This window comes from Propithecus coquereli, unplaced genomic scaffold, assembly GCF_000956105.1.
Source record: "Propithecus coquereli isolate 6110/MARCELLA unplaced genomic scaffold, Pcoq_1.0 Scaffold18, whole genome shotgun sequence".
NCBI lineage: Eukaryota > Metazoa > Chordata > Mammalia > Primates > Indriidae > Propithecus > Propithecus coquereli.
Window position 1 is genome coordinate 468,906 of NW_012142745.1, and position 13,544 is coordinate 482,449.

General features: G+C 52.9%; 1 protein-coding gene across 2 annotated transcripts; it reads left to right on the top strand.

Moving 5' to 3' along the window:
• The first annotated feature begins 4,100 nt into the window (after positions 1 to 4,100).
• Positions 4,101 to 13,544, top strand: SLC11A1 (solute carrier family 11 (proton-coupled divalent metal ion transporter), member 1). Of its 2 annotated transcripts, XM_012642576.1 has the most exons (15): positions 4,101 to 4,280; positions 5,108 to 5,241; positions 6,052 to 6,174; positions 6,478 to 6,597; positions 7,387 to 7,493; positions 7,908 to 7,978; positions 8,299 to 8,366; positions 8,513 to 8,668; positions 9,572 to 9,730; positions 10,806 to 10,895; positions 11,025 to 11,144; positions 11,557 to 11,706; positions 12,163 to 12,236; positions 12,740 to 12,893; positions 13,024 to 13,544. In XM_012642576.1, exons 1-15 carry the CDS (start codon positions 4,274 to 4,276, stop codon positions 13,129 to 13,131), a joined length of 1,641 nt encoding a protein of 546 aa, XP_012498030.1. In that variant the 5' UTR covers positions 4,101 to 4,273; the 3' UTR covers positions 13,132 to 13,544. The 2 variants fall into 2 exon arrangements, with proteins under 2 accessions (XP_012498030.1, XP_012498031.1); XM_012642577.1 differs by lacking the exons at positions 4,101 to 4,280; positions 5,108 to 5,241 and having other exon boundaries at positions 6,114 to 6,380.

Consider the following 13,544-nt stretch of genomic DNA (forward strand, 5'->3'; position numbering starts at 1 on the left):
AACTTTTTCTATTTTAGTAGAGACAGGGGTTTCCCTCTTGCTCAGGCTGATCTTGAACTCCGGAGCTCAAGCGATCCTCCCACGTCAGCCTCCCAGAGTGCTAGGACTACAGCCATGAGCCACCACGCCCAGCTTCCCAGTTTGGTTTCTATTAGAGACAGATAAGACATAGAAAAGGGAACGTGAACTCAGATAATGCCTTCTGACCCAGCCATCTCTCGAAGGGGGAGTTGATGTATGGGCAGGGAAGGATTGGGAGAGAGTGTGGCTGGGCAAGAGGGGTGGAGACACAGAAGAGGAAGGAGGGGAAGGAATAGGTGGAAGTGAAAACAGTGGATGTCACCCCTGTCACTCGATTTCATTGGACAGCAGCACCAAAGGAGGAATGTCATTTGGAGGGAGAAAAGGGGAAGCCGAAAGGAAAACATCATCCCAGTCAGAGGAGGATGGGGGAAGAGATGTAAAGGTAAGAAGTAACATGTGGCAGGTGGGGCAAAAATCAGGGTGCCAAGCAAGTTCACAGAAAGCCTGTACATATGGGACTTCAGACCACTTGTCAAGCTGGAGGCAGTAAAGGTCAAGTTGTAGAATGGTGCTATGATTTAGAGATCCATTTTCAGGCCAAATCTCCTGGTCATCTAATTTATATAGTGGCCAGCCTATATTGTAATAGAAGAATAAATGTTTGGGCTGGAGGTCGGTAAGTCCCAAAGTTGTCAAAATTTTAAGAAGACATCCTTATGGGGAGTCTTTGGGTGGGGCCAACTGAACATTGCCCATGGTGATAACTAGGCGAAAGAAAAAGGGAGGGACTTTAGGGACAGTCATACATTGAAACGCCGAGAGTCTGACAGCGGTTTTCCCCACTAGACAACCTTCAGGGTGCTGAGCAGATATCAGTCATCCCCAACTCTGAGTCAGACTGAAACCTAAAGATCTAGTAGAAAACAGGTGTCCCTGAGTTCTGACCCAGACCAAAATGAAACCTAGAAAGCTTCCCCAAAGCCAGGCATCCTTGGGTCTAGGCAAAATCTGGGAGGGGATGGTTAGGAGGCGTCCCTCCAAGGCACTCCTCCAAGAGTGGCAGACTGGCACTGGGGTTTCTGTAACCATGAAGCTGCCATTCTTTCTCAAGTATATGACCATTTCCAAATCTCTAGAGACTTACCAAGTTCCAAATGGTATTGAGGGCACTGAGAAGGTGTCCCGGGAGTTGCACAGCAGAGGAGGGAGCAGTCTCAAGACAGAGGCAGAAAAGTGAGTTCCCCGTATGGATATAGAGAAGTGACTCCTTGTACGGGCCACCAAATGTTAGGGTGCAAACTTGCAGCGTGGGCTGAGAAAGAATTTTCGTCACAAAGATTAGGAAAGGTTTAAAGAAAAAGCTTGTTTTACTTTCTAAGAGGAGAGGGCATGACATAAAAGCAAAAGAAAGAAGAAATGCCAGCCCCAAGGGTGAAGGTTTTTGGCTGTTTATTAGGGATTATAAAGGGTAAACAAGTTGATAGCAGAAGGCAGCTGTGAAGTGGCTGCACTTGTTTTTCCTTTTTTTGCCCTCTTCTCTGTGAGGCTGGCTTATCAGCCTCCTTGGAATGTGTTCTGGCGGGAACTGAGGGAGGGTCACGCTCCTTCTATTTACTCAGCTCTTTTCAAGTGTTGTAAAAACAAACTCTTAAAGACCACAAATTAAGCCACAGTGGTTAATCTTAAAGACAATGAGTTGAGCCACAGGTCGTTAATCAAACAAAGGGCAGTTGTGTGCTGTGATCTTTCTCTCTTTTTTTCTATTAGACAGTTTATTTTTCTCTATTAGGAAGTCTATTAGTAATGCCATCCTTTCACTCCTGCCTCAGCCTCCCGAGTAGCTGGGACTATAGGCGCACATCATCACACCCAGCTAATTTTTCTATTTTTTGTAGAGATAGGGTCTCACTATGTTGTTCAGGCTGGTCTCGAACTTCTGGCCTCAAGTGATACTCCCACTTCAGCCAAAGTGCTAGGATTACAGGTGTGAGCCACCATGCCCAGCTTACTTTCAACACTTCAGACATCAAATGTGTTGATTTTTCACCCCAAGTAATTCTCCACTTCTCTACACACACCAACCAGGGGTCCTACAATTAACTCAATCCTGACACTAACTACCTGGAGTTAGCACAAGCCCCACAGGTTAAGGGCTCAGCCACACAAGACTGCCCCTCACTTCAGATGCCAATCGCAAGTAGTGGTTCCCAGGTTTCCCATATTGCTGCCAAACTTGGCTACAAGTTGGAGGTTCCCACAACCTTCAGGTTCAATAATTTGAGGCTCACAGAACTCAGGGAAACACTTTACTTACTATTACTGGTTTAGCATAAGGGATATGACTCAGAGGCCAGGCGCGGTGGCTCACCTGTAACCCTAGCACTCTGGGAGGCCAAGGCAGGAGGATCATTTGAGCCCAGGAGTTCGAGGTTGCTGTGAACCAGGCTGATGCCACAGCACTCTAGCCTGGGCAACAGAGTGACACTCTGTCTCAAAAAAAAAAAAAAAGGATATGACTCAGAAATAGCCAAATGGAAGAGAAACATAGGGCAAGGTACTAGGGAGTGTGCATGGAGTTGCCATGCCCTCCCAAGAAGTGCCACCCTCCCAGCATCTCGATGTGTTCACCAATCCAGAAGCTCCCTGAAATCCACAGTTTACGGCTTTTGTGGAGGTTCCATTATGTAGGCATGACTGATTAAATCATTGGCCATTGGTGATTGAACCCAATCTCCTGCTCCTCTCCCATCCCCAGAGGTGGGGTGTGGGGAGCTGAAATTTTCAACCCTCCAATCACATGGTCCCATAGTCCTCTGGCAACAAGCCCCCATCCTCTAGGAGTCCCCTCATTACCACAAACTCAGGTATGGTTGATAGGGGCTATTATGAATAACAAAAGACTCCCCTGACCCCTGTCACTCGGGAAGTTTAAAGGGTATTAGGAACCAGGAGCAGAGACCAAATATATATTTCTTATTATGTCACACTCCCCTATTTTCTCTGGGATGGCTACAGGACAGGAAGTGTGAGAGGATGTGAGGGAGGAAGTGGGGGTACAGGAGCTGGCAAGGAGAAGACATGGGAACCGGAAGGGTCTAGCCATCATTTATCCACAGGTTACAGACTGACAACCCCAAGTGGAACCCAGCCCAGAGATGTGTTTTTCATGGATTTACACAGTATTTTAGATTTTTTAAGCCTAATATTCAAAAACATATATTACATAAAATTTAAAATTCTCCCACATGCTTGACAAATCAGAAGCTATGGTGATAGCATGCTCACATTCCCACATGACAGCAATTGGCTGGAACTCCGAAGGCACTGCGCTGTGAGACAGCATGTATGACCTTTGTTTTGCTACAGTCTCCACCACTCCCCATTGCCCTTCACTGCTGAGGCTCACCATCATTTGTCATTCAACACTGAGCTGGAGCTGTTTTTCTTACTCCCAGCCTCATAGTTTATCTTACATGCTTGGCCTCCTTGGACACCTAAATTTTTGACCTCTTAGCTAGTCTGAGCCCTTCATTTAACAGAACAAACAAGCTCCAGGAAGGGACATGACCTGGTGACAATTGCTCGTGAATCAGTGGAAGAACCAGGATCAGATCCCAGTGCCCTTATCTTCTGAGGACATCCATGACCTGAATCTTTAATGCATGTCCTTGCAGCAGTGCCTGGAAAATCTTTTCCTCTGAGGCCCTCAAAGGGAAACTGAGGTCTCAGAAGCCATGAGGACTCCCTCCCATTAGGCCAACCAGTGGCCTTGGGACTCCAGATCAAAGAGGAGAAGAAGGGTTTGCCTGCTTGTGTGTGTGTGTGTGGCAGAGGTGGGTTGTGATCATGGGATCTGGACATGAAGGCCCAAGTGGCAGGAAGTGCCTGAAATCAGAGCTAATTTGGAGGCACAGAATACAGGGTGCCTGGAAGGGGAACAGACGTGTTGTGGGAACAGGGCAGCCTGGGAGGGGAACAAAGGTTAATGCTGGGGGTGACCAGATCCTTCCGCCAGAGCTGACCACTTCTGCCTTTGGAAAATGTTTCACAACGCCCCGTGTGTGCGCTGTGTATGTGAATGTGCGAATGTGAAGTGAACGGTGATGTAAGAGGCGGGAGCCCAGCCAGGATGGCTAAGAGGGCGTGGGCTCGCACACTCACTCGCACCGGCACCCAGAGAGGGGGTGCAGGGTGAACAGTTGCCCAGCACGTCGCTTACACTCAGCGAGTATCTGAAGCCTGCGTCCTCATGGCAGGTGAGTAGTGGGCTCCCAGGACACAGCCTGATTGGGGCGGGGGACAGAAGAGGGGACTAGGCTGGAAGAGACTTGAGAAGGCAAGAGAAAAGACTATACTTTCAGGGGTCATTTCTATAGTTCATTACCAGAGAAGTTTCTCTGAACATGTAGAGCACCGGAAACCACGAGGAGGAGGTACAGCGTTCTCCCCTGAATGTGAAGCCGGCTCTTGGTGTTGCTTCGCTGCTACTGCCACTTGCCACTGACGATCGCTCTTCTCTCCTTTTTGGGAGAGTAAGAGGGAGAGGACGCAGTCTGAGTGGTTTCCTTTAAAAAAAAAAAAATGGAACGCAAGAGAAGTCCTGCCTCCCCTACCCCCGACCACCGCTGGAGTCCTGATCTAGACCACAATTCCAGACACCGGACCCACTGGGGCTGGGTCCTTCGCAGCCCTAAGGCCTTGCTTTTCCTTGCCTGATCTCTGTGGATTGGAGCTGGAGCATCCTCAGCTGCTGGGGAGGCAGGCACAGGCCAGGGGCAAACATGTGGACTCAGCTTGTCCGTCTCAGAGTCCGGTGTCTCTCTCGCATCCTCTGTGGCAGAAGATCTGGATTTGGGGATCTCTGTGCTCACATGAGAGGAAAGTAATTCTGAAGCGTCCACATCCCACACATGTATCTTCTGGAATGTTCTGTCGAGGGGTGGAGGTGATGGACCCAAGATGGGGACTAGACCTTAATTTTTCCACTCTGTAAGGAGGAGGTGGGAGAGGGGGCAGGTGGCTTTAACCCTGGGCCACCAGAAAGAGAAAGGACACTCACCCTGCCTCATGGGGCCCCTCACAGGTGACAGGGACCCCCAAAGGCTGAGCCGGCCCAGTTATGGCTCCCTCTCCAGCCCACCTGGCCCAGGGCCACAGCAAGCACCTCCCAGAGAGACCTACCTGAGTGAGAAGATCCGCATCCCGGACACGAAATCGGTGGGAATGCTGGGAACTCCTGGGGGGCTTTTGGGATTGACAGGATCCAACGGGATCTTACAGACTGGGGGGGGGGGGGTTCTTGTGACCGTGGCAAGTCCCTTCCAGCTCTGAGCAGCAGTGACAGACAGTGGCAATTGTCTCTATCCCCAGCACCCAGCACTTAGCTAGGGTGCTCAGTATTTGTCTGAAAATTATCAAATTGCTTTCTGAACAAGTCTCAGCTTTCCTATGAAGGAAAAGGAGCCTGGGGTGAACTGGGGTTGCAGGCTGGAGGATGTGTTTTAGTATTTAAGGAGACGACCAGGAGGGGGCATAGGGAGATGTGGAGGAGGCTGCAGGCTGGCAGCTGCATTTCCAGAATCTTTAGCAGATTCCTAAGTTGACAGGCCAAGCCCTGGAATGGGCTGCGGGGATCAGAGCCTCAGTGGACCCCAGGGAGGAGGACCTGTGGTCTGAGAAGGGGCTGGGGAGGGAGGAGCTGGACCAGGGAGCCTTAGCTCCCTGAAATCCCCTTCTCGGGCCTCTGAGGACTTGCCGAGTCAGAGCCTGCGAGAGGCAGGCGGGTCAGGTACAGGCCAGCCACTGAGAATGTGCTGGCTCCAGAAAGCAGATCCTCTGTGACTCAGCGAATCCTGCTGGTTCCTCCACCCATGCCCCCTTCCCCAAAGGGCAGCTCCAGGCATGGGGACCAGAGGGCAAGCTGGCCAGCCAGGGCTCAGGGGCCTGTGGGGCTTAGCTGGGGGCTGGCCAAGGCCAGTTGCTACCATCCCCACACCCAGGACCCCATCAGCCTGCTCCCACCCCTAGGGCACGTTCAGCCTGCGGAAGCTGTGGGCCTTCACGGGGCCTGGCTTCCTCATGAGCATCGCTTTCCTGGACCCGGGAAACATCGAGTCGGATCTCCAGGCTGGAGCTGTGGCTGGATTCAAAGTGACTGAGTCAGGGCTGGAGGAAGCTGGGGGGGTCCGGTGGGGAGGGAGGTGACCAGGCTAAGTGGGTGGAGGTCCCCGCTTGCCGTGTTTTTGCAGGGTGGCCTGCATGAATGGTGTTCCTGGGAGCATGTGTCAAATTCAAATGTGCCAGGAAAGCGTCCCCAGTGCAGCCCTGCCAGAATGTGGGGTGTATGGGAGGAGGGGGTTGGTATTTTCACTGTATCTCTCCCACATTCTCCCCAAGGAGTGTTCTTGCTTAGAGGGTACCACCAACCCCGGGGCTTTCCCTGCCTTCTCACAGCTGCTTTGGGTGCTGCTCTGGGCCACGGTGTTGGGCCTGCTCTGCCAGCGACTGGCTGCCCGCTTAGGTGTCGTGACAGGCAAGGATTTGGGCGAGATCTGCCATCTCTACTACCCGAAGGTGAGTCTGGGGACCTGGACAGAAAGCACGCACTGGTCCCAAACCCCAAACAGCTATTTACAGCTTTCATGATCAAATAAACACATCATCTCACCGGGGCATCTCAAGTCCATTTGATAGATGAAAAGACTGAGGCCAAACTGATAGCACACAATCTGAGAGGCACATCAGAGATGCGTTGCTCATTTTCCAGAAGGGGAAATTGAAATCTGAGAAAGTGACGAAGCCAAAAAATAGGGAAGTATCAACTCAGGGACGGTCACTGGCTGGGGCGGACCCTGGGGACTTGGCGGTTCTGAGTGTCTGGTAAGGAAAACAGAAATTATACCACTAAACATTTCAAAGGTATTTAATGCAGGGATTTAAGGGTTTGGAAGGGCTGGAGGAATAAGGGAAGAGGGTGTTACCCCAAAATCAGAGAGCTGCTACAACCCTGGAACCAGCCCAAGAGCCATCGTGGCGCTGAGCTTCCGGAAGCATTGCTGACACTGATGAAATAGTCACTCGCTAGTGCTGCTGGAGCCCAGGTTGCCTCCTGTCCTTACTGGTGCCACTGCCAGAAACACCACCGGAAACATGGGGAAAATGGTTTCTCTTTCCCTTTCAATCTCCTAAAAGCATTTCCTACACAACCCAACTGGAAGCCAGCCAGCGAGGCTGTCTCGCAAATGCAGTTTGCAGGCTTCTAGCCCAACAGCACAGTGCGGAGCATGGGAAGGTGAGTGTTGGGCTGAGACAACAGACAAATAACTGGCCCACCCTTAACGGAGGCTTGTCTCCTCCCCATAGGTGCCCCGCACCCTCCTCTGGCTGACCATTGAGCTAGCCATCGTGGGCTCGGACATGCAGGAGGTCATCGGCACGGCTATCGCGTTCAATCTGCTCTCAGCCGGACGGTACCGCCCCAATGTGTCCCAGCTCGCCAGGCCAGGGCTGGGACCAGCTGCTACTTTTTCCCTAAGCCTTGTGCCTCCCTGAGTCCATTTAATCCTGCTGTCTCCTCTGACACAAGACTGTTGCCCTATTTCCCAGAAATGGAAAATGACTTGTCTAAAGTCACACAGATGTGAGTTCTGCAGATTTCAGAACTGCAGCCCCAAGCTCCCTGTCATGCCTAGTCTCCCATCTAGCTTTGCCCTTTCTAGAGTGTTCTGTGCTATTTTTCCATCTCCAGCACACTCTCACTCCCCTCGCCCTAGCTGTCTGAGGGCTCTTGGGTTCCTGCTCCCAGGAGGCCAGATTCCACAGTCTCCAGCCCAGAGCGAGACCCCCAGGCCAGTCTGGGCTGACCCAGGCCACTCTGGTTTCAGAATCCCACTCTGGGGCGGCGTCCTCATCACCATAGTGGACACCTTCTTCTTCCTCTTCCTTGATAACTACGGTAGGTGTGTTCCCCTTCACAGGGGAACGCTGGTGGGGAGGATGCCATGCTGGGGGAGGGGCTCTGACATTGCCTGGCAGCGCATGGGAGCTCCCTCACCCTAGCTGTGTGGCCAGAGACTTAGACTTGGATTTCTTTTGTAACATGGCGAAAATAATAGCACAGACATCGTAGGCTGTTGTGAAGATTCAGTGAGGTAATAGATCTTAAGCACTTGGCACAGTGCCTGGAAGTGCTCCGAACATCAGGCATTAACAATTGTTTATGTTACAGATTTTTTTGGTTTGTCTGTTTGTTCTGCCCCTTTGCCCTACCCCTAGGTTTGCGGAAGCTGGAAGCCTTTTTCGGATTCCTTATTACCATCATGGCCTTGACCTTCGGCTATGAGGTGGGAAGCCAGAGCTGCAACTCCCTGTCCCCCCAAGGTCATTCCTCTCCCTTCCCCTTGCCCAGGCTGAGTGGAGGGCAAGAATCGCTAACAGTGGCAGTGGCTGTGAAGGGCGGGGCGTGTCCTGACCAGACTCTTCCCTACAGTATGTGGTGGCACGTCCCGCGCAGGGGGCGCTTCTTCGGGGCCTGTTTCTGCCCTCGTGCCCCGGCTGTGGCCAGCCTGAGCTGCTGCAGGCCGTGGGCATCGTGGGCGCCATCATCATGCCCCACAACATCTACCTGCACTCGGCCCTGGTCAAGGTGAGCAGACTGAGGGGAGGGGGGGACCGCCTCTGCCCTAGAGCTGCCTAGGCCCCGCCTCCATGCCTGGAGCTCCGCCCCTCTGGCACCTTCCTTCAGGAGAATCGTTCTCTTTTTAAAATGTTCTTAATAATATTTTTTATTAGAAGTGTGATGTGGTGGCTCACGCCTGTTAGCATTTTGGGAGACTGAGGCAAGAGGATCACCTGAGACCAGGAGCTAGAGACCAGCCTGAGCAATATATTGAGACCCTGTCTCTATAAAAATAAAAAAATTAGCCAGGATGGTTGCATGCACCTGTAGTCCCACCTTCTCAGAGGCTGAAGCAGGGGGCGCACCAAAGCCCAGGAGTTCATCATTGCAGTGAGCTATGATCACACCACTGCACTCCCACCAGGGTGACAGAGTGAGATCCTGTCTCTATCTAAAAATAATAATAAAATATTTTTTATGAGAGATGGGATCTCACTATATTGCCCAGGCTGGCCTCAAACTCCTGGGTTCAAGCAATCCTCCCACCTCAGTCTCCCAACTAGCTAGGACTACAGACTCAAGCCACTGTGCTGGGCAACATTCCTTTACTAACTGAATAAATAGCTGGATGCAGTGGTGTGGGTATGTAGTCCCAGCTACTCAGGAGGCTGAAGCAGAGGATCACTTGAGCCCAGGAGTTGGAGGTTGCAGTGAGCTCTGATCAGGACTCTGTGGCAAGAGCAAAGATGTTCAAAAAAAAAAAAGAAAAGAGCAGAGATATAGGATATGGTCAGCTGACCAGGGCCTGTCCCAGGCTGCCACATAGGGTACTTTAGAAGGTACTGGGCGGACCACAGGCAGAAGTGTGAGAGTGAGGGAAATTGTGGTGGCCCTAAGGGACTTTGGACTTTCCCCCTTTGACCTTCATAGTCTCGAGAGATAGACCGGACCCGCCAAGTGGATATCCGAGAAGCCAACATGTACTTCCTGATTGAGGCCACCATCGCTCTGTCTGTCTCCTTCATCATCAACCTCTTTGTCATGGCTGTCTTTGGACAGGCCTTCTACCAGCAAACCAACCAGGCTGCGGTGAGACACACTCCCCAACCCCGTGCACCTGTGGCCATGCCCTACACACATGCCCTGCAAGCCTTGCTGAGGACCCAGCCAATGCAGGCTCTGCCCTGGACTCCAGCCACTGGAGTCCTGTCTCCTGATAATCTTCACTGTTGATAGATAAACCGTGGTTCATTCAGCAAATAATGAATTAGCATCTGTTCTATACCAGGCAGTGTCCCTAGACCCTGAGGATACAGCAGTCAATGATACAAAGACCCTGCCTGCTTGTAGCTTAAATAGGGAGGTGGCTGAGCACACAGGAAACAGGGCAACAAATAAATACCCACAGGAGGTAGAGTGTGAATGATGACACCATGAAAGAAATAAAGGGGGTGATGCAGCATAATTGGGACTATGGGGGTGGGGAGTTACATTAACCCATATGGTCAGGACAAACTTCTTGGAAGAGGAGACATTTGTGCTAACACTGAAAAAGGAGCAGGTCAGCTCCTCTCTGGCTCTCTGGGATTTGGGACCTGTGTCTCTCTCTCTGAGTGGGTCTCTGTCATGAGGCTGTAACAACTGCTAGCCAGTGTCGGGCACTTACTGAATGCTGAACACTGCGTGTGGGTCCCCTCTGGGGACCTGGGCACTGCCACTGCCTTGTTATGTGACCTTGGGAGGTCATGCCCCTCCCTGGGTCTCACTCTGTTCCTCGGCACAAGGAAAAGAGGTCTAAATAGGGGACTGCAAACCTTTCAAGACCAGACGGGCCGCGCAGCTGTGGGAAGTGAGTGGCGTTAGGAAGGGGTGTGGGGGCATGCCAGCCAATTGTCTCTCTGTGGTAATGCCAGCTCTTACAAATCCAAGAGAAGCTAGAGACCGGGTTCTCATGGGAAGTCTTCTCAATTTTAAATGTTGGCAATAAATTCACATTAAAGAGAAAAAAAAAAAAAAAACCCAAGTTTGTTAGGCAAACCAAATATGTCCAGCCGAATTCGGCCAGCGGGCCACCAATTTCTGACTCTGGTCAAGGCCGGCAGTCCGGTTTCCCAAGACTGAATGTGCGCTTCACATCTTCCTCCTACTGCCTCGGTGCCCGCAGTTCAACGTCTGTGCCAACAGCAGCCTCCACGACTACGCCAAGATCTTCCCCATGAACAACCAGACGGTGGCTGTGGACATTTACCAAGGAGTAAGCGCGGAGCACGCGTGGGCGGGGGAGCTCGGGACCGGTCCGGGTTCCTCGCCTCGCCCACCTCAGGGGAGGAGCCTGCGCGGGGAGGGGCGGGACCATTGGTCTGACCACGCCCCATCCCTCCAGGGCGTGATCCTGGGCTGCCTCTTCGGCCCCGCCGCCCTCTACATCTGGGCCATAGGTCTCCTGGCGGCCGGGCAGAGCTCCACCATGACAGGCACCTACGCGGGACAGTTCGTGATGGAGGTGGGGCAGGCCTGAGGTCCAAGGACAACAAGCACACTGCTAGGGGCTGGGACACCCGGCCTTGTTGATCCTTAAAGCGGCCCAGAGGGCGCCACTATTAAGCCTCACTTTACAAATGAGAAAACTTGAGATTCAGAGAGATGAGGCGACTTGTGGAAGGGGCAGACCCAGGACTAACAGGAGCCTTTTCCCAAAAACTGTTTAGTCTTCAGCAACCAGCTGTGGGAGAACACGCCCCGCCCCCTTTTCTCCCCGCCCATCCTTCTCTGCCACTTAGGGACAGAATAATGGAAAAACAGAGCATCCCCCAGGCATGAGATGGGCTGAGGGAGGGCAGAGGGTCCCTCCTCTGGAATCCCTAGTCCTGCTCATCCCCCAACCCCCACCAAGGTGCTCACCCCGTACCCTTCAGGGCTTTCTGAGGCTGCGGTGGTCACGCTTTGCCCGAGTCCTTCTCACCCGCTCCTGTGCCATCCTGCCCACCGTGTTGGTGGCTGTCTTCCGGGACCTGAAGGACCTGTCAGGCCTCAACGACCTGCTCAACGTGCTGCAGAGCCTGCTGGTAAGATGGGCAGTCTCTACCACCCCTGCCAGCTGCAGAGTTAAACAGGAACCACAGCAATCCCCCCACTGAGCCTGCCCCCGCCTGCCAGGCCCTATCCTAAACACACTTTGCCTACAAGGCTCACATGATTCCCACAGCCACCCTAGGGGGTAGGAATCACCATTTTATACCCATTTTACAGGTGGGAAAACTGATGCACGAAGTTAAGTGACTAGTGGCAGAGCTGGGATTCAAAATCAGGCAGCCCCAAAACACCTTCTCCTGCTTTCGAGCCCCACGACCTTGGAAGGCATAGAGAGAGGGAAAGAAGCACTCAGAATGGTTAGGGGACTTACCCAAGGGCACACAGCCAGGCAGAGGATAACAAGCTGCACCCGTTCCTCCCCTGCTGTATTCTGAGGGGAGGGTCCCTCAGCCTCAGCCTCAGCCTCCGCCTCCCACTGCTCTCCCCAGCTCCCATTCGCTGTGCTGCCCATCCTCACGTTCACCAGCTTGCCTGCCCTCATGCAGGAGTTTGCCAATGGCCTGTAAGTACTCCCCATCCCAAGCACTGGACGTGCGTGCATGACCACGTTTGATCCTCACAGCCACCCAGAGGTAGGAGGTACTATTATCCCTATTACCCAGATGAAGCAACTGAGGCTCAGAGAGGTTAATACACTTACCCCAGAGTCACACAGCTAGAAAGTGGTGGAGCCAGGACCAGAATCCAGGGGCGAGGGCTATTTCTAGAGCCTGAGCTCCTCACTCTCACCCCAAATTCTGCTCTAGCCAGATCTTGCCCCTGTGCATCCTGGAGAGCCTAGGAGGCAGGAGGTGGGCTGGGGGGGGTGTCTATCTGCTCCAGGCCCCACAGCCCAGAGAAGCTGAGAGCAGGCTCTGTGTATCCGCCCCCACCATCAGCTGTGGGCACTAGGAGAAGAGGAAGAGGAAGAGGAGGAGGAGGAGGGAAGGGAGAAGGAAGAGGAGGAGAAGATGCAGGTGGCCCAGCTGTGTCCGGCCAGTCCTGAGCCTCTCTTGTGTCCTCCAGGCTGAGCAAGGCCATCACCTCCTCCATCATGGCACTGGTCTGCGCCATTAACCTCTACTTCGTGGTCAGCTTCCTGCCCAGCCTCCCCCACCCTGCCTACTTTGGCCTTGTAGCCCTGCTGGCTGCAGCCTACCTGGGCCTCACTACCTACCTGGTACTGTGGGGCCAGTGGGTGCCTTGGGGATGGGGGAGGCAAAGCAAGGAGACAACAGATGGGGAGGGCGTGGGGGGGACTTCCCCAGAGGTCTTGGCCTCTCCCCCACTCTTGGCCTCCTCTCCCCCAGATCTGGACCTGTTGTATTGCCCATGGAGCCACCTTTCTGGCCCACAGTTCCCACCAACACTTCCTGTATGGGCTCCCGGAAGAGGAGGAGGGGGAGACCTCTGGATGAGCCCCCACCCAGGGCCTGGCTGGAAGGTGGAACAAGTGGGGCAGACTGGCCTGGTGGACACGACAGGGCTTGAAGGCAGCAACACAGAGCGGGAGAGTTTGGGAGGCAGGCCCACGTGGGGTCCTTGGGGACCTCCTGTTTCCTAGCTTAGACAAGAGATTAACCTCTGGGTCTCAGTGTCCTCATCTGTAAAATGGGGACAACACCAACCTTGCAATGGATGCTAAGCACTTTAACACAGTGCCTGGCACTTGGGACTGAAAAAAAATCATTCAAAAAATATTTATTGAGCACCTATAGGAGTGACCTGGCAAGACCAATGGTGGGGGTAGGGTGAGGCCCGACGAAGGTTCCAAACTGGCACTTAAAATAGAGTCTAATAAATGCTAAATAAATACTAGTTCACTTCTCTT